Consider the following 20,477-nt stretch of genomic DNA (forward strand, 5'->3'; position numbering starts at 1 on the left):
TGAACAAACCAAATTAATGTACACCTTTTGAGCGAACTTCAAATCATGTAATGTGATTTTGAAACGGATTAATGTAATAGGAATAACTTAATTGCTAGCGGAGGATATGCGAGGTAACCAAATGCTTCGAGTTTGAAATACAAACACAACTTTGCTAGTTTACTTTTGATCAAATTACATTAACGTTCTCGGCTTACACGATTCACAGCGAGTACCTATACTCAGCGTTATTCAAGCACCGAGTTCTTTATGTGAAACTACTTTTAGGATTCTCAAAGCTTGGTATTTAGGTCTAATGAAAGTTCGTTTACATTATGCAGCCAGTAAGTTAGTGAAGTCGTACTACTTGAGCTGTGTGCGGCGTACGCGCATGTTTTACACATCGGATAGGTAAAGTACTCGGAACCGTTGATTGTGCGAAGTGGGGTGAGGCTGTAAGGAGGTCACCAGACGTGCCAGACGGGGCGCGGGCGGAACAATACCAAATCGCTCCGATACCAAATCTAACAATACATGAACCACTCAATTGATGGAAACTGCTACATAGGTGTGGTCATAATCACTGTTATTTTCGGGTAGCACGCCTTCGATTGTTTCGGAGGATTTTTGCTTCAATTTGTCAAGTTACTGACACAGTTCGAAGAATACGCTTCTAGAATATTTCCTTTTAAAATAATTCTTCTAGGTCGCTGATACTCAAACATCAATCAATAGGTACAATATCGATGCTTTTTTAATCATCCACTGCTAGCAAAAGAGTACCCCAGTGAAACTTTCCCTACATAGCTAATTCCATGATGGGTCGTGTCGTCCCGAAGGAAACACCAATGTATGTGAAACAATAGCAAGACAACTCGTGACATCCGTCAGTCAGTGCCTGTTAGAAAACTACCAATCGAACAACATTACTGCTAACATAAACACTTGGAAAAGAGTAAAGTTATTAGCAAGGTTTAAGTAAATTTTTAAATGACCTGGATATGTTCACACTCTTGCCTAATTAGGCAATGATATGAATCAATACGTAGATGCAAAGAAACTAAATAATAAATGCTACGCAATCCATGAATCCACACCTCTACAAAAAGCAGATTGATAAAAAATTGTAATTGAGTAATGATGCCGATTACTAAATTGATTTAAGAGGGCAACGAACTCATAACTAAGTAGGAAGGCAATTTGAGTGACCTAATACTCTTAATTATAACGTCGTTGGTAATCACTAGTCTTTTCAAATATAACTAAGTACAACTAGAAGTTTTAATTAATGTTATCAACAGTTATCAAAGTTAGTTTTGGATTTCTACTTCAAAGTAAAGAAGTTGTTATATTTGACCTTTAAAGTTACGACCAACAACTAATTTGTGCTACATCTTGAAACTGAGGATAATATCTAATTCCGTTCATTGATATTACAGAATTTAATTAAATATTTACTTTAACGATATCGATTATAACTAAGTTTATTACTCGGCAAAAATAAAACATGTACAAGTTCACTGAACAACCCAAGTTAAATATTTGAATGTTAATACAAAGACACGTTCACCTTGTAGGAATCCTACTCATCATAATTTATTATAATGATCCTGCCTCTTAGTAGTCGATAACATCAGACAAGAGTGACTCGGAGCCATCCGCAGCTCGCGAGTATGTAGACAATACAGCGTTGGAAACTTGCTTGTAATTAAAATCTTGATAATGTTCGTACATAATATGTATGTAAAGAGAACTCATATCCTGTCTCGTTATGTTGCAATAGCATTATATTTGAAATTTGCATTGCAGACAAAATAATTACACGATTACCTAGCTAGTAGATGCATTTTTATTATACGCAAGTGCATACTGGCAAGTTTGCACGTACAAGTATGAATATTCTTGTCGAATAAACTTCATAAATATGTGCGAAGTTGAGCGACCATTTCGAATAAACTACTTTCAAGTTAATCATTGACACTATGTATGGTATGAACGTTCGAGTCGTTCTCGGTTGAGAAATATATCGCATTTTTAAGGTAACTTGTGCCAAGCCAAGTTGTAGCTGCGATAACTGTACATATTTCTATAATGCTGAACCACAATCTTCTTATTTGTATATTTAAAAACATTTAGCCACCTAGATTAATAACTTTTCTGAGAAATGTAGGCGGTTTTTTGGGTTTATATTTATGAATTGAGTAGTGGAAGTTGTCCACTAGTAAGTGTCGGTCTGTCTGTAGCAAACCCTTGAGTATCTACTATTTCTTGTAATTACGAGCTCGTATCATATGAGGCTCCTTCCAACGTCCGTACAACAACACCTGAACAGGTTGTCAAAACATCAGCCAGTATATATGTATATCTATATATACATATGTATACCGGCTGTTATAACAAGCCGCAAACCATTACGTAACACAATATCGAGATGTTATATCAGCTGCTGTAATAAGTCCAATAATATAGTTTACGAACACCAGATCAGAGTCGTTGTACTAACTCCCTCGAGCGTTAAGATTTAACGATAGAATTTGTAAATAAATAAAAAATAAATAAATAAAAGATAGTTAGTTAAATTGTAAACCGTCATATCGCGAATAACTTTCCATTTGATAACTTTCGTAACAATAAAGGTGTAACAGTAAATCGCTTCTCGCCGCCATATTTACAAATGTCTTCCGTTTGTGAACGAGTCCGCACGAATGAATGCGTGCAACTAAATAACTTGTACTACATACACGTAACTCAACGGAAACTCTGCGAGAGCTAATGTCCACATCATTTCTCTTGTATATCACGCCTGACATTCTAGGAAGGGATAGGCATTAATAGTGGTGTAGGCATTGTGATACCCACTGGTGTCAATTTGCAGGAATCGATTTCAAAATCTTCGACTCGAAGACGATTAATTGTAGGCAAAACTTCAGTTTTTGTAAGCAAAAACATAATAAAACAACCACAGAACTTCGTAAAACTTTACATACACTCTCTAAAAATCTACAGTTCAATGAAACTTACAGTAAAGAAAGGGACATTTACTTAAGGAAAAGCTATACAAACACATTGACCAGCACAAAGACAGCACATTTTATGAAGAAGCACTAGGTATTTCTAATAAACAAGTTTGCACCGTTAGAGTCGGATTCACGCATTAATAGGCGCAGATGTAGGCTCGCTAGTTTACACGGTAATATCCCGTAAATGTAAACATTGAGGTTTTAAGCGATTTTATCGTTTTACTTACATGCATGTAATTTATGCTAATAATTATGTGCTTAAGTAGAGTCACCTACGTAAACGTTGATGTGACGGAAAATGATGACTAAATAGCTTGGTTTACAAATAACATAAATACTGAACTCAAAGAAAATCTTTCAACAAACATCGAGCAAACCTGTTAGTCCTTCTCTCTTTGAGATGCCTCTGTCATAAACTATTGTATGAAATAAATATTTTTATTTGACAACCAAGATGAGGCCTTACTTACAATATACCTATCTAATATTCATTAATTGTTGTACCTAATAAGGGATATCTATCTATCCACATTGGTTTCGTACATTACTATATTTACCAGAATAAACTTATATATATATATGTCACCGTAAGATTACAAACATCGTTAGATTACAATCTATCTCGAGAGATTGTAAACTGTCGAATTATTGTGAACCGTAACATCTGATTGCAATTTAACGCATTCTTTTTCGCTATATTGTAATCTATCGATGAGAAATTGTCAAATTGTCAACTGTCCGAAAGCTCTCCCTGATTGGTCAGTCTTTTTGTAAGATCGACCAATCACGACCAGCCGTTCTGTTGCCATGGAGTTCCCGTAGAGTTAGGAATGAATTTGTGTTTGAAGACAAACTACCTAATTGTTTTGTTTTTTTTTTTATAAAAGTTTCTTATAATTTTCCAGTTTCATTTAAATAAAACTACTTTTACGGATTTTATCGCGGTCGGTTTTAAAAGTCGGGATTAAATAATATAATATAACCGGGATAAAATCCGTAAAAGTAGTTTTATTTAAATGTCTAATATTCGCGTAAGTGTCAGAAATCAACATGTTTCCAATTTCAATTTGTGTTTGAAGAATAAATATTTCGTTACAATTTGTTCTCTCCATATGTCAGGAATATTAATTACATACTCGTACTAAATAATAAATCCTTGAAGAATTTTTGAAGTGCATTTATTTTATTTAACTGACACCTCTATTTCATTCCTAACTCTACGGGAACTCAATGGGAACAGAACGGATTATTGGTCGATCTTACAAAAAGACTGACCAATCAGGGAGAGCTTTCGGACAGTTGACAATTTGACAATTTCTCATCGATAGATTACAATATAGCGAAAAGTAATGCGTTAAATTGCAATCAGATGTTACAGTTCACAATAATTTGACAGTTTACAATCTCTCGAGATAGATCGTAATCTAACGATGTTTGTAATCTTACGGTGACATATATACAACTTAAAACTAATACAGGGCATCAAAAAATTGCTCCTCATCGCTGTCACTGGGTAATGTACCCAAAAGACTGGCAGCATTGCCACGTTGGATGGCAATGCTCAACCTCTGTGCGAAATAAAAGCCAGCCTTTGGGTCCCGGGAAGTGTCAACCAGGCGCTGGGAAATATCCCTGGCAAGAAGGTGGGCGCTCGGACCCCACGGCCCTAGAGTTTCAACCCCAAACGGCTCAAACATGTAATTGCCTATGAGGTTACTATATTTGCGCCGCTTGAGGTTCTCTGCTTGTGCAGCGGCGGAGCCAGCACGACATGCAGTTCCGGGAAGGTGAGATGGCGCAAGAGTGTCGACGCATGTCGCGTCCCACACTAAAGTCCTACCCACCTTCCACGGAAATAGCGACATGCCGTCTGGTCTCTTGCCATCGTCGCGTGCCAAGCCATTTGGTTCGAGTACGGCTGGCACGCCGACGGCAACAAGAGCGCGACGGATCACGTCGTTTATGTTGGCATGTCGTGGTATGCGGCCGGCACTCCGGCTGCACGACAGGCCGTGGTGACCGAGGCTGTTGACAGCTTCCCCGCAGTGGCAGCGATTAGGAGAGCAGCATGCCTGTGTTTGAGGACGGAAGTGCAAGAAGCCATAGACCCGACTCCCATTCACCCACAGCCAGGGCCCCCATTCTCCTAAGTTAATAATGTCAAAATCGAGTAGAAATCGAATCGCAATATGATCGTGATAGCAGTTTTAACCATATCGGGCATTCTGCTACTAATAAAAGACCAATCGAATTCGATTGACATTTGATTGGTGTGCGATTGGTCTGCTATTTTGATGATTTTGGTCTATACGGTAGTTTGTTGTACAATCATTTTGCAATCGTAAATAAATGATTTAGATTGAGCAGACAAAATGATTCATTATTGAATGACAGAAAAGGATAAAAACGTTTATTTCAAAGAAAAAATAGCGGAATGCCACATACGCTTCAATCGTAATCGAGTCGGGATTGGATCTCAGTCGAATCGAGTCGAACGTCAATCGAATGGCGCTTAAGTAAAATTAGGAGAATCGGGCCCCAGTAGGCGCGCTCGCTCTGCAGAAATTACCAGATAGATAAAGTTACAGCTCAAAAATGTTATTTGACTGTTATTTATTTATCTTTTAGTTATATAAATTCAAGGCTAACTATCATGTTGGGCATGCATTAATGCATGCAAGAATGTGCTAGACAATGCGTTAGTTACATACGAGTTGTTTTAATCGAAAACGTTAATTTACATAAATACCTTAGATTAGAATCGTAACTATAACTACCTGCATATTTTAATTAACAGTTGGGTTAAAATTGCATTTCTGGGCATGAACAGTCAAAAGATTTGATTGGTCCTGATCACATACTTGGACATGAACAGTCAAAAAACAATTGCATGGTCCTGTACTTAACAGAAAAGATGAAATTTCTTTCTTTCTGTAGAAATGTAAAGCTTTCCTTAAAATTTAAAACATCGGCCATTACTGTTGTAATGGTTCCAAATAACTGCCAGAAATTAGAACTATAGAATATCAAAAAACTATAAAATATCAAATAAAACAATAAAACACACCCATAGGTATAAAAATAATTGAAGTATAATCGATCGATTAATGATTTACCACGCACAACAAAATATTGGCTATGGTAATTTTTCAATTAACATAAACTATGGCTACCTACGTAATGATCTACCATCCGTTTATTACAAGTAGGTCATTAATAACTACATTGGTGACTCACACAGACAACCTTCTTACGAATTATGAAATATCTATAATGATAGAACAGAAAATGAAAATGGACGTTCAATGTACAATGTACTTAACTGGATAAATATGGAAAAATACGGTAGTGACAAATTTCAGAGTACCGATTTGTAATTTAGGTACGAGTACTTGTTTTCTGAATTATATTTTCTAATTAAAAGTTACTTGCGATTAAAAAACTTATTCATGCAATTGAAGAAACGAAAATTGATACCAGCGACCGTACAGCAGACAGCAATCAATATTTATAATTATAAGTTCTTTACGAGTGTTCCTATTGCGTAATGTACTAGCCGTAACAGAAAATACCATCTGTGATGCCAAGAGAAAGTTGCCGATGACAATTATTACACAATTACCTGCTTTTCTTTACTTACACGTTAGTTAATTTAATGAAAGCGTGACAGTTTCCTATGTTTCTTATCTTCGTAAGCTAATTACCGGCAGTATGGCTCACCGTTACAATTTTATTTACATTAAATATATTTGTCCTAATAAAACAATATAGGGAAATAAAAAGAGATTGATCAATGTGTCGAATATGTTCAATGCAATAATTCATTGATTCATTCAATAGGCAATATTCCGCGTTTGAACTTGCAGTCATTATTTCCGCTAGTTCACCGTTAGAGGCCGCTCCACTGGTCACAGTACGTAATAACAAATACACCTCTATAAACCAGAGACAACTTGTAAATCATAGAAATGTATTTTCTAATGGACGTCTTTTATCTCGGCTGAATCTGAGCACAAATGAACAGTACCTCTTGCCGACCGGTCGTGTTTGTAACGATGGTCATGACCATCCCTCTTGTGGAATAAAAGACTCCTCCAGTTTAATCACTCACTTAAACTCGAAATTCTTTTGTATCTTCACAGATTTTGAACAAACTCTTCTGAATATGAAGAGATTTTCAAGATGTTTTTCTTACTCACGCCTTCAGCGATGAAAATCTACTATAAAATATTGTTTGCATAACAAGGGACCAAAAAAAAAGAAACAGGGGCATCTTCCTACATTTTAATCAGAGCTCCTGCTTAAATTATTGGGGGGGCCCACTCTATGCATATCCCTATTTACCAGCATACCAACAAAACCATAACCTGTGCCATAACGTGAAGTTCTTATACGAAGTTTTTAATTAGGACGACCAATTAATACTTTTAAATTGGTCGTTTATCTTATACCGTTATTTATATTCGCGTGAGTGATCATCAATACCTACTATGTATCGCGGCAGTATGGGCCAGTAACGGCCCGGCCTGAGTCCGACAGGTGCGCCGATGGGTTTCTTTAGTACTTATACATTTTAATACTTACAAGGTACTTACATTCGGTCATGAGTTTAAATTACTGCGAAGCGTATGACACACTAAAGACTGGGCCACATTGAAAGCGTTTGGCGTATCATCTCGTATTGTTTCATAGACTACAAGTCATTCAAGTACAGTATTTATTTGGCGTGGGGCCCAGGTTAATGCAAAACCTCTGCCCCTACGATGCTGCTACTAACCTACCGTTATAAGAATGTATTTTTGAAACCTCACTGTTGTGAAGCTCAAGTTGAAAGTTGAGTCAGTTGTATGCAGATTAACAGCAAGAAACGAACATGTTTTCCTGTACGGACTTCAGTTTAGGGCGTTGTCTTTGCCTAGATACGTATTCAGAAACATAAAGGTACCAACTCCTTGATGAATACGATAATACCGCTACACCCAAATCAAATAACTCAAGTACGAGTTCGATAACTAATCTAAAAGCAAACAATAGCAAAGCGAACTTGGCTGTTGTGCATCTTCCCACATGTATTATTGAAGAGCAGTCGAGGCCGAGGTCACGACTAATAAGGAAGGGTTATGTCAGACAATCATTGCTGTGACTGACAACGTTAGTATGTATTAGAAACTTCGGTAAATTAGCCATTTGGATTGAAGGTTAATTAAAAGTAACATTTTAGATTCTGCATTTTAACTGAGTGTTAACTTTATGACCTCTTCACTTGAGATTTATTATGAAGTAAGACCCTGCTTCATCGTGCCATGTTGTTTATCATATCTACTCAAGAAGGTCAATAATTATAAGTGTTGTGATTTGTAAATATCTAAGATAAAAGTGTATTTTAGAATAAGAAATATAATTACAAAGTCATTTTATTTTACTAATTTATTATACTGGCAACCCACAATCATTATTGTATTTTATTTTTACCGGAAGTTGTGGTTGTGATTTGTAAATTTTTAACAAATAAAATATTATTTAGAATAAGAAATATATTTTATATAATTATAATCGCATATTAATTTTTAAATGATGTTCACATTAATTGTTGTATTTAATCTTCACCGGAAGTTGAAATGCATTTAAAATGTCAATTTATACAGGAAGTGTGTCTTCTTTATATTGGCGGGAAAGGTATTACAATATTTTCAACCAGAATAGTCTTTTAAATTAAATTGTACATAAGTGGAAAGGGTTGAAAATATTTATACTTTAATAGTTTGTATGTTGTTATGCATTTCGAATATTTTTAAGGAAGTTGTGTAAAAATAAAACAATAAGTGTATTGATTACTGCTGCTTTCTTGTTCAGTAGATTGTAAGTTCAGGCAGTTGAGATTGTGAATTGGAAGCGTCGACATCAAGAAGTAATAATCTTGTAGTCTTATTTCGATTGTAGAAGAATAGTAATTAAAGTATTTATTCTCAACTCTGATTTTATTTCAAATCAGAAGTGCTAAGACCCACGAGCCATGGCTGAGAGCAACCGTAAGTAATTTATGAATGATTTTTGCTATTTACTAAGAAGAAATATTATATTCGTTGCGAGCAAATTGTCAAAAATTTAAAATTATACACTATACACACACAGATTTCACACCCATTGCTCTCCGGAGTCACAGGCACCCCTTGTGGGCACTTTACACTAGTGATCAGCGAAAACGATGATTCGGTTAAACGCATGCGCTATATTTTGGTCGGGGCAACTCTCCGATAATATTGGCGCGGCGCTTTGGCCGATTCGTTATTTTCAAATGACGGTTGTATCGTTATTACTGCTATTAATTCAATTAGTAATTGAGCTGATAGTAGTGATTGATACGAATACATGCGGGGTTCATCATCATCATCATCAGCCTATCGCAGTCCACTGCTGGACATAGGCCTCTCCAAGTGCACGCCACTGAGATCGATTAGTTAAAATTATTAGAAGGTATGTTATAGATCTTATGCAAGATAAATAAGCTTCGGATGAAGGGTGGTAAATCATACAGTATGAAGTTAATCATGTAGGTGAATTGCTAGCCATGTAGGTGAGCTATGCGTACCTGAACAGCCATGTAGGTGAGCGAGAGGTTAATCATGTAGGTGAATTGCTAGCCATGTAGGTGAGCTATGCGTACCTGAACAGCCATGTAGGTGAGCGAGAGGTTAATCATGTAGGTGAATTGCTAGCCATGTAGGTGAGCTATGCGTACCTGAACAGCCATGTAGGTGAGCGAGAGGTTAATCATGTAGGTGAATTGCTAGCCATGTAGGTGAGCTATGCGTACCTGAACAGCCATGTAGGTGAGCGAGAGGTTAATCATGTAGGTGAATTGCTAGCCATGTAGGTGAGCTATGCGTACCTGAACAGCCATGTAGGTGAGCGAGAGGTTAATCATGTAGGTGAATTGCTAGCCATGTAGGTGAGCTATGCGTACCTGAACAGCCATGTAGGTGAGCGAGAGGTTAATCATGTAGGTGAATTGCTAGCCATGTAGGTGAGCTATGCGTACCTGAACAGCCATGTAGGTGAGCGAGAGGTTAATCATGTAGGTGAATGGCTAGCCATGTAGGTGAGCTATGCATACGTTAACAGCCATGTAGGTGAGCAAGAGACTAATATTAGCATGATGATGATCACATTAATATTGGAAGCCAGGAGAGCTAGTGAGCTAGCTAGCTGTGAAGAAACCTGGCGTGATGTCAAACTGTTCGTTTTGACAAGTATCTATAAATATTTGAATTAATTAGCTATCCTAAATAAGTTTACAATCTGGGCGTCCAGTATGAGAAGTCCGTCTTCGAGTCTCGAATACTTCATTAACATTATCTAAATAACAATGTCATTTAGTCGTAAAGTTCAGCTTTGTTGGGCTTGGATATTGAAGTAGTCTGATTCACAGTTATTTCTATTCAGCAATCAAAATAAAATTCGATTCTTTCTGTACGTATGTGTAGACAAAAAAAAAACAGATATGAAGTGCTCGACGAATTTCAGGTCATCGAGCCGAAGAGTCCACTCCAGAGCGACCTAGTCGGCGTCGCCGTAGATCATCATCGAGTGAATCTGGGTCACCTGTACTACCCGCAAAAGTCAAGCGATCATCAAAAAGTCTGACAGCCGGTGACCTGTTGAAAATCATCACTGCGCTACAGGATGGCTCAAGTAAGAACATGAATACCACAAATGTTGTCCCAGAGTTTGACCCTAATAATAGGTCACAAGACGTTGAGCGATGGTTGAGAAAAGTAAATGAATGTGCCGCTATTTACAATTGGGATGAGAAACAGATTATCCACTATTCATTGCAAAAGTTGGCTGGTTTAGCCAAGAAATGGTACGAGTCTCTTCCTACGCTCAACTTCTCGTGGCAAGAATGGCAATGTAAAATGAAAAAGGCTTTCCCGAGTGAAGAAAACTTTGGAAAGCTATTAGAGGAAATGTTAAACCGCAAGTCTCGTTCTGACGAAACACTCCGTGACTATTTTATGATAAGCTGTCATTATTGAGTAGGTGTGAAATAAGTGGACGCAAAGCAGTTGACTGTATCATTTATGGAATTGCTGACGTTTCTGTGCGTAATGGAGCACAAGCTCTCAAATGTAGTGAACCAGAGGATTTGTTGAATTACTTGGCTTCGCAGCAAATTAATCAAACAAAAGAAAATCCACGTCATCTTTCCTCTTCTAACAATAACGCTTTTCGAAAACGTGATTCTCGCACTAGTTTCAACGGACAAAATAGGAATTCCCCTGCAAATAGGGGAAATGATGTTACATGTTTTAACTGCCAAGAACGCGGACACTCTTACATAAATTGTTCAAAACCCATAGTCAAATGCGTTAAATGTGGCAGGGTAGGGCATAACTTTGACAATTGCTATAAAAAACCTCTTCTTTCACATAACACTAACAGCCAAAGTGAACAGCCTTCTGACAAAAAGGTCTTAAAAATAACCTCCGCGAACTTGAACATTGATCTTTTAGAGAGCTGTCCAGTGGACAATCAAAAGGCTTCAACAATAGACCCTCAGCTGAGCAGCTCAGCTAGTCAGGTTCCAGCTGTTGTTAACAATAAATACTTTAAAAAAATTTGTGTTAACGACCAACCGTATGATGCATTTATCGATTTTGGAAGCGACTGCAGCCTTGTTAAATCTTCAGTAGCTAAATCACTTGGTTTAACCAAAAGTTTCGATAACTTGCCTATTGTGAGGGGATTTGGAAATTCCATTATTGAACCGGAATTTCGGTCAACAATTCTAGTAAAAATAGATGAAGTAGAGACTGAGCTGAATGTGTTGGCTGTTGATGATGCCTTTTTGCCTGCATCATTACTAATAGGTCAGAACTTTACAGAGCTACCCTCTGTAATGGTTAAGAAAGATAGTGAGTCATTGTTCTTCTACCATCAAACACCCGAAAAATTGGCTCATGATTCCACAATAAAACTATTTGTTAAAAAGGATACTATTGTTACAAAAGGAGGTTTAGTTGAAGTATATTGCAAGGAGCCTTTTTCAGGGGATATTTATATTGATGGTGGTACAAGGATGAGTCCCAATCAGGAGTACCATTTACATCAGGGATGCTATAAAATCAGTGACAAAACCGCTATTATTTTTGTAACCTCGCTTACTACTGCTCCTTTAATATATAAAGCCGATACCTTATTGGCTCGGGTGAATCCTATAATGGAGACTAGAACATTTGCTATAAACACTCAAAATCAATGTTTGGAACTACCGCCCTTAGATATAACGGAAATAAAGGTAGGACAAAATATTCAATTTGAAACAATCGAAAGACTGCATAAACTCTTAAACAAATATAGGTCTTGTTTCGCTCAAAACCTCAGTGAGTTAGGCTGCGCTAAAAATATAAAAATGAACATACAACTTAATGACAAAACTCCTATAGTATACAGACCTTATAGGTTATCCTTTCATGAAAGGCAAAAGGTTAGAGAAATTGTAGATGACCTATTAAATAATGATATTGTTCAAGAATCTGAATCCAATTATTCTAGTCCTATTTTAATTGTTAAGAAGAAAAATGGTGAATCGCGATTGTGTGTAGATTACCGAGCCCTGAATAGTAAGACTATTAAAGACAAATACCCCTTGCCATTAATTGATGACCAGATTTCAAATTTGAGTGGTAATACCTTCTTTACCACTTTAGATCTAGCCTCAGGATATTACCAAATACCAATGTCAGAGGAAAGCCGTCACATCACAGCATTTGTCACTCCAGACGGCCACTATGAATTCAAACGTATGCCGTTTGGATTGGCAAATGCGCCTGCCGTATTTCAAAAAATGATTAATAGATTATTGGGACAGCGTAGATTTGATTCCGTGCTTGCTTATATGGACGACTTGCTTATCCCAGCAGCTACTATTGAGCAGAGTTTCCAAAACTAGAGGATATTTTGAAGCTAATACAAGATGCGGGCCTTACTTTGAAATTGTCGAAGTGTCGATTTTTTGATAGAGAGATAGAGTACTTGGGCTATGAAGTCTCAGCCGATGGTATAAAGCCTAGTCAAAGAAAAATTGCGGCGGTCAGAGATTTTCCCGTCCCAACAAATATCCACGAACTTCGACAGTTTCTTGGTCTGGCTAGTTATTTTAGGAGATTTGTTAAAGGATTCGGAGAGGTAGCTAGATCTCTAACAAAATTGTTAAAAAAGGATGTTCCATGGCAATGGACATTGGATCAAGAGAATTCATTTAAATCTTTAAAATCGCGGCTTGTCGAACGACCCTTATTAGCCCTTTATGATCCAAATCTTGAAACAGAGTTGCACACAGATGCCAGTTCCTTGGGGTTGGGTGGTATTCTCATGCAATGGCAGTCCAGTCCCAGAGTACTTAAGCCAGTAGCATATTTTAGTAGACAAACCACAGCAGAAGAAAAATTCTTTCATTCATATGAATTGGAGACACTGGCAGTGGTTTGCTCTTTAAAGAAATTCCGCCCTTATCTCCTAGGCCAAAAATTTTCTGTGTACACCGATTGTAACGCTCTGAGGACCACATTAACAAAAAGAGATCTGATCCCACGCATAGCGCGCTGGTGGCTCCAGATCAGCGAATTTGACTTTAATATCGAATATCGCCCTGGTTGTCGTATGTTACACGTCGATGCTCTTAGTAGAAATCCATTACCCACTGATTCGACTGATTCTGTTAAAACTATGAACATTACCTCAGGTAATTGGATAATTACTTTGCAAATTGCTGATCCCGAATTACAGCGTATTGTGAGGATTCTGAAACCTAACACAGAAGAGGAAAACACTGAAATTAAGAAAAATTATACAGTCAAAAATCATACTTTATATAGAAAGGTCGGTGAGGATTTGCGATTGGTGGTTCCTAAGAGTGCTAGGTGGCAAATTGCAAATCCAACCATGACGACATTGGTCATTTTGGATTTGCAAAAACCTTCGAACGCATACAGAGTCAATATTGGTTTCCCAAATTAAGACGTTTCGTCAAGAAATATGTATCTGCTTGCATTGAATGCGCATATAATAAAGATAATGCTAGTAGGACACGAAAGGGGTTTATTTATCCAATTCCCAAAATTGAAAAGCCATTTCACACTTTACATTTGGATCATTTAGGACCATTCGTAAGAAGTAAAACTGGGAATTGTTACATTTTAACAATAGTTGATGCTTTCACAAAATACATTTTCGCCAGACCAGTCAAAGACACTAAAACTAAAAATGTCATTAAAGTTTTAAAACGTTTATTTGAAGATTTTGGGGTCCCAACTAGAATAATTTCGGACCGGGGAACCGCATTTACATCCGGACAGTTCAAAGAGTTTTGCTGTAGTAATGGCATTAAACATGTGCTTAACGCAGTTGCTTGTCCCAGGGCAAATGGTCAGGCAGAACGTTTTAACCAAACTATATTAACATCTTTATCGTCCCAAAACTTTGGTAAAGACGAACGTACTTGGGATGAGCAACTGGGCAAAGTACAGTGGGGTATCAACAATACAATTAACGCCACAACAAAAAAGTGTCCATCAGAATTGTTATTTGGTACGAAGCTAAGCAACATCTCTGACAACATGTTAATGGTTGAGGATGAGGAAGCTTCTCAACTGACAAATAACAATTCCATTTTAAGTGAACATGAGACTTCTGCGACAGAAATCGATAAGGGTGATAGTAATCGTGAAGTAACCGATGCTTCAAATCTCACCGAAATTAGACGTGAAGCATCTTTAAATATTAGCAAAAGTCAAAAACGACTGAAAGATTCCCATGATTCGAAAAGGTCTCCTGCTATGTTATATTCAGTAGGTGATTTAGTTAAAGTCACTAAAACCAACTTTTACAATGATGGAAAGAGTAAAAAGTTAATGCCAAAATTTATCGGACCGTATAAAATAGCGAAATCTCTAGGTAACGACCGGTATCAGATAGTCAACGTGCCAGGTTTTAATAGTAAACGATATAAATCAGTTGTAGCCGCTGATAGGTTACGACCTTGGATCCATGTCAAAGCCTATGAACTAAACAAATCTTCTGGTTCCGAATCTAGTTCATCATCAGACTCTGACAGTCAAAACAATGACTGACTAAAACAATGTTTATATAAAAATTACTTTATTTTTATTTATTTTTTTAATTTATGCATCATGTATTTTTCGACTGTATTTAAATTGCTATTAAAATGTAATTCTTAATTATGTATAAATATGAATGTAATCAATCTTTCATAATGGACACTGAGTGTTGTGATATTTTTGTCGTGCTCCGGAGGAAGCACTTTATGTGGATGGCCGAGTGTTGTGATTTGTAAATATCTAAGATAAAAGTGTATTTTAGAATAAGAAATATAATTACAAAGTCATTTTATTTTACTAATTTATTATACTGGCAACCCACAATCATTATTGTATTTTATTTTTACCGGAAGTTGTGGTTGTGATTTGTAAATTTTTAACAAATAAAATATTATTTAGAATAAGAAATATATTTTATATAATTATAATCGCATATTAATTTTTAAATGATGTTCACATTAATTGTTGTATTTAATCTTCACCGGAAGTTGAAATGCATTTAAAATGTCAATTTATACAGGAAGTGTGTCTTCTTTATATTGGCGGGAAAGGTATTACAATATTTTCAACCAGAATAGTCTTTTAAATTAAATTGTACATAAGTGGAAAGGGTTGAAAATATTTATACTTTAATAGTTTGTATGTTGTTATGCATTTCGAATATTTTTAAGGAAGTTGTGTAAAAATAAAACAATAAGTGTATTGATTACTGCTGCTTTCTTGTTCAGTAGATTGTAAGTTCAGGCAGTTGAGATTGTGAATTGGAAGCGTCGACATCAAGAAGTAATAATCTTGTAGTCTTATTTCGATTGTAGAAGAATAGTAATTAAAGTATTTATTCTCAACTCTGATTTTATTTCATAAGTTTTAACTATCCCAAATATCGAAGTATCTAACTATTTTTTTACTAACGGTCAACGACGATGTTTAATGTTCACCAAAACTCAAACAGGAAGACAAACTACAACGCTACTGTCGTCAAAACCTTTATGTAACTAGATATTTGACCAGTAGGCAAGGTGTGACAGCACTGCATGTAGCATGGAGTGTGTGGCCTCATGCGATGCAAAAGTTAGAACTGTCTATTTTCTAACTAGACGACCTCGTAGCGATCTGTTCCGCTGTGTCGACCTTTGAAATTTCGTAACGATTTCATTGCACACGCCTATTGTCTTAACAAAACTTTCGTTCCTACATCAGTAACTACCTAAGTATTACAGAAATTCCTGAACTGTAAAACATAAATATTTCAATACGACGTGAAGACATAAAACCTAGTTAAATATAAAGATTCGTTTCTAAATTGGTCATAAAGTTTTAGTATCAATTTGTGTTGTTGTGGATGTTGGTATCTATTGCAAACCGTTTATTGCGCACATACGTTGGGTTTACTTCCAGGTTCTCAGAAATATGTGGAAAAGTACCTTTTACATGCTGTTGTTTACCGCATACGTGCGAGGTTTTAAACACAGTTTTCATAGCTCTTCTGCAGGTGTTGATCTTTTCATTTCGACGAGGGTAAACAACACAATAGATACCCACTTATTGAGTTACTGTTAAAAGAATAGAAGGCCTTACCTCAATTTAAAAAGTTTTGCCTACCTACTTATAAAAAATAACATCGATTTAATTTAATCATAGCAAAGCAGCTTTTGATAAAAAAAGATATTTAATTTAGAAAGCTGAAGCTTCAAGATGGCTTACTTCTTAAAGTTATTCAAACTTTAACAGCTAAGTCATTTGCGGAATCGCAGAAATTCTGAAATAAAGTAGTTTGTTACTTAAGAACGTGAAACTAAGAGAAACAAGTCAATCTACCGTAAAGCTGATATCAAAAGCGCTCATAGAAACAGATAAAGGTTACCATTTTTTCATAAGTTACAATAAAATATTCAGGGAATAGAAAAGGGTGGTTTATATGAGAAAGTTAGCGGTAATGATGTCTATTAGGAGCTACCCAGTAGTGCCATCAGCCACTACATTTATCATGTGTTGTGTGTCATTATCCCGGGCCGCAGATCGTTCGCGCCCCGCGCCGGGTGAGGGCTGACGGCTCTCATATACCCTACATTGACATTTATTGTGTATCCATAAGCACATTCGATTTGTGCTATAAATACCTAGTTTATGTACGTTAAAAGATTGCATTTGATTTAAGAAGGGATCTGTTATAAATTGTTGTCATCAAATTATAAAACTATTGAGCATAAGTTATGAGTAGGGGCAGGAAAAGTACCTACATTTTACTGTATTTACCTGTATTAATTTTCCAAATGTTCTTTCGCAGGATCTCCGTGGAAGGTCGAGGTGATGGCAGGGCCGTTGGGCGGCGGCGGAGGGGAGCCCACTCGGCTGATCCCTGCCAGGGTGCCGGCCGTCTTCGAGATCTCCACCTCAGCCGGTGAAGCCACCTTTAGTAAGAATGAGGTTAGTCTGCATTTATTTGGAAAGTAGATCATACATTTATAGATACATTTGTATGTAAACCTACACAGTTAAATATTGGTTGGTGGCAAAAGTCCAATGGTCCAATGGTCATGTACAAGTACCTACTCATATTCTTATGAAACTTTAAATTCAATCATTCATTTTATATTTCATTATTATAAATACCCAGTATTCCATTAGCAATTTGCAGTTGCATTGTTTTATCGTTATATATCAGAGGACCTATTTTTATTGAAAGCCAGTATTTTCACGGAACTCGACGCCCGAAGCACTCACTCGTACCAATTTGTATCAATTTAACTCTTCATTCAAGGATTGCACGACATGTTACGCAGTCGATGGGAAAGCTCGTGAAACTATAATTAAATTATCGGAATTTTGTACCTTTTTATTACCTTCGGCAAAATGCAATGCAACTCTTTGGAAATACTTTTATTTATGTAGAAGCACCTCGCAGCTATAAATGAACAAAATAGGTTTGTAACATGTATTTCTAAACATGGACCCTTAAGAGATATAAGATGATATCTAGTAAACCAACCCAAATTATCCGAAATATGTCAGTCTTACAAAACCTTGCTAATCAAACAATGTTTTTGCTTAAGGTTGGCGTGACAGTGACAGCCCCCTCCCGGCGTCCAGTGACCGCACGAGTCCTGGACGTGGCCGAGCGCCCAGGAGTGTACCGCATAGAGTTCACCCCCGAGGAGGTCGGCACACACCTTATTGATGTAAGTAATGACACAATGTCCCAATGCTTCTTCCTAGGGCATTAGTATACGCAATCTTTATGGGTGTGTAGTAAAAGTCAACGTGTCACCAGCTGTTGGAAGAAAAGTTACGCAAACTAAGTAAATAACCGGCCTAAACAGCTAAGCTTACTTCACGGTACTTCATGTACAAGTACTCATATTAAAATCAACATATAAAGCGAATCACTGTACCTACCTACCACATCTAATTTGTAATCTTATCACACGAAGCTAATATTAAAGTAGAAAAGTTACGATTATCAGCTGTTTAGCATATTCGCTAATCGTTGCGTAACGCCCTCACTAAAATACTTATTCAAATTATGTGAAAACCCGTCCCGCAACGGCTGTTTTATACAAATCTTATTGCTATTTATCTAGACACACGGCAGTGTGTCCGCCAAGTTCGAGCAAAAAAAGCGACACACCGGCCGTGGGTTATATTACACGAACCATTTCGGGCCAAATTCGAACACCCTATAACTCAAAATCTATTTTATTTACGCATATCAAATTTCAAGTATCTGTTGAGACCCCTCACTTATCTAAAATACAAAATTTCATTAATATACCTATTGTAGGTCTTGAGATATTGACGTCAGAAAATCGCTATTTTTACTATACACTCACTGACTGACTGACTGACTGACTGACTCACTCACTCATCAAAAACCTAGACCACTTCCAATGGTCGTATTGACTTGAAATTTGGCATGGAGGTAGGTCTTTATGTCAAGGTAAAGGGAAAAATCTGAAAATGGTCAAGTGTGAGTCGGTTTTAAAATAATGAAGGTGTTTTATACCCCTAAGGAACTAAAACGAACTAAATTTATCTATATTTATATAATATATCTTCGAATGGTCGTACCGATCTGAAATTCGTTACAAAGGTTTGTATTTAGTCAAAGTAAAGTAAAAATCTGAAAACGGCCAAGTGTGAGTCACTTTCGAAAATAACGAATGTGTAACTTTGATCCACGAACATAATATATGATAACATGTCATGTCAGTCAGTTGGTAAATCTAGTTCATTTCTTTGTAAGAAGCGTGCATATTAAAAAATCTGAAAGATAGTATAAATGAGTCATTTCCTTAACTAACTTAGTCATATGAAAAAAATAAAATAAACAACCTTACAAAAATAAATGAAATCCCACCCAAAACAAAAATGTGAAAGACTGCCAAGTTCGATAATATGGGAACGCTTCGCCTATAAAAGAAGTGAGATCTGAATAAGTACCAAGTTCCATACACTTACCTCAGTTAAAAATAGTTACTTTTTAATGATGTTACTTGGCAAGTTTTAATAGAAAATTAAATACTTGATTCATTGCGTTTAGTAGGTTTATAACAAGGTGTGTGAAAACTTGCCAAGTAACATCATTAAAAAGTAACTATTTTTAACTGAAGTAAGTGTATGGAACTTGGTACTTATTCAGATCTCACTTCTTTTATAGGCGAAGCGTTCCCATATTATCGAACTTGGCAGTCTTTCACATTTTTGTTTTGGGTGGTAATATTTTCACGCGAGGTCGCTTTAGTAGGTATACATTTTGTAATTTTATGAATAAGAAAGTCTATTTTCTGATTAAAATAGATAAAACATGACGTTTCATCATTCTAAATACTAAGCTATCGATTAAAAAGTTGAAAACGCTAGATTCAAGACCTCTTCGCACTTTATTTACGGCCAGTTTCTTCATCAAAAGTAAAAGTTAAAGTATAATAGATCGTTTGTTACCTTTAAACTCACTGTCCAAGAAGAGCTCGATTTTTACCATGTACTTATTTATTTCAGGTCTCCATCGCGGACGACAAGCTGGCAGCGGCCCCACTCGTAGCCAAAGTGTACGACGCCAGCCTAATCAAAGTGACAGATGTGGGCAACGCGGTGGTCGGCCAGCAATGCCAGTTTAGAGGTATAACCTTCGCCGACCTGATATTTTTCTTCTTATTCCGACACTCCACGGTTTTGAAGCCTGTTATTGTCATGCTGTGGAGTCTAAAGACCTGAGCCGAAGACAGATTAATGTATTTGATACACACAAGAAAGTTTCACTTAAGATGCAAGAGCAACACCCAAAATGAACATTATTAAATCACATTCAAAATCAAAACACTCCATAAAATTACTTACCGGATTTCTCGAGCCCTTACTA

At 36.6% G+C, this 20,477-nt stretch overlaps 1 protein-coding gene across 1 annotated transcript in view; it reads left to right on the forward strand.

Moving 5' to 3' along the window:
• The window catches only part of LOC110370243 (filamin-A), an 84,834-nt gene that overhangs the window by 45,301 nt on the left and 19,056 nt on the right, over nt 1–20,477 (forward strand). Inside the window, exons 21-23 of the mRNA XM_064034927.1 lie at nt 17,406–17,545; nt 18,172–18,297; nt 20,117–20,237. Coding sequence (XP_063890997.1) covers nt 17,406–17,545; nt 18,172–18,297; nt 20,117–20,237 — 387 coding nt within the window. The remainder of the gene's footprint in view (nt 1–17,405; nt 17,546–18,171; nt 18,298–20,116; nt 20,238–20,477) is intronic.

Source organism: Helicoverpa armigera, chromosome 5 (assembly GCF_030705265.1).
Source record: "Helicoverpa armigera isolate CAAS_96S chromosome 5, ASM3070526v1, whole genome shotgun sequence".
NCBI classification, from domain to species: Eukaryota; Metazoa; Arthropoda; class Insecta; order Lepidoptera; family Noctuidae; genus Helicoverpa; species Helicoverpa armigera.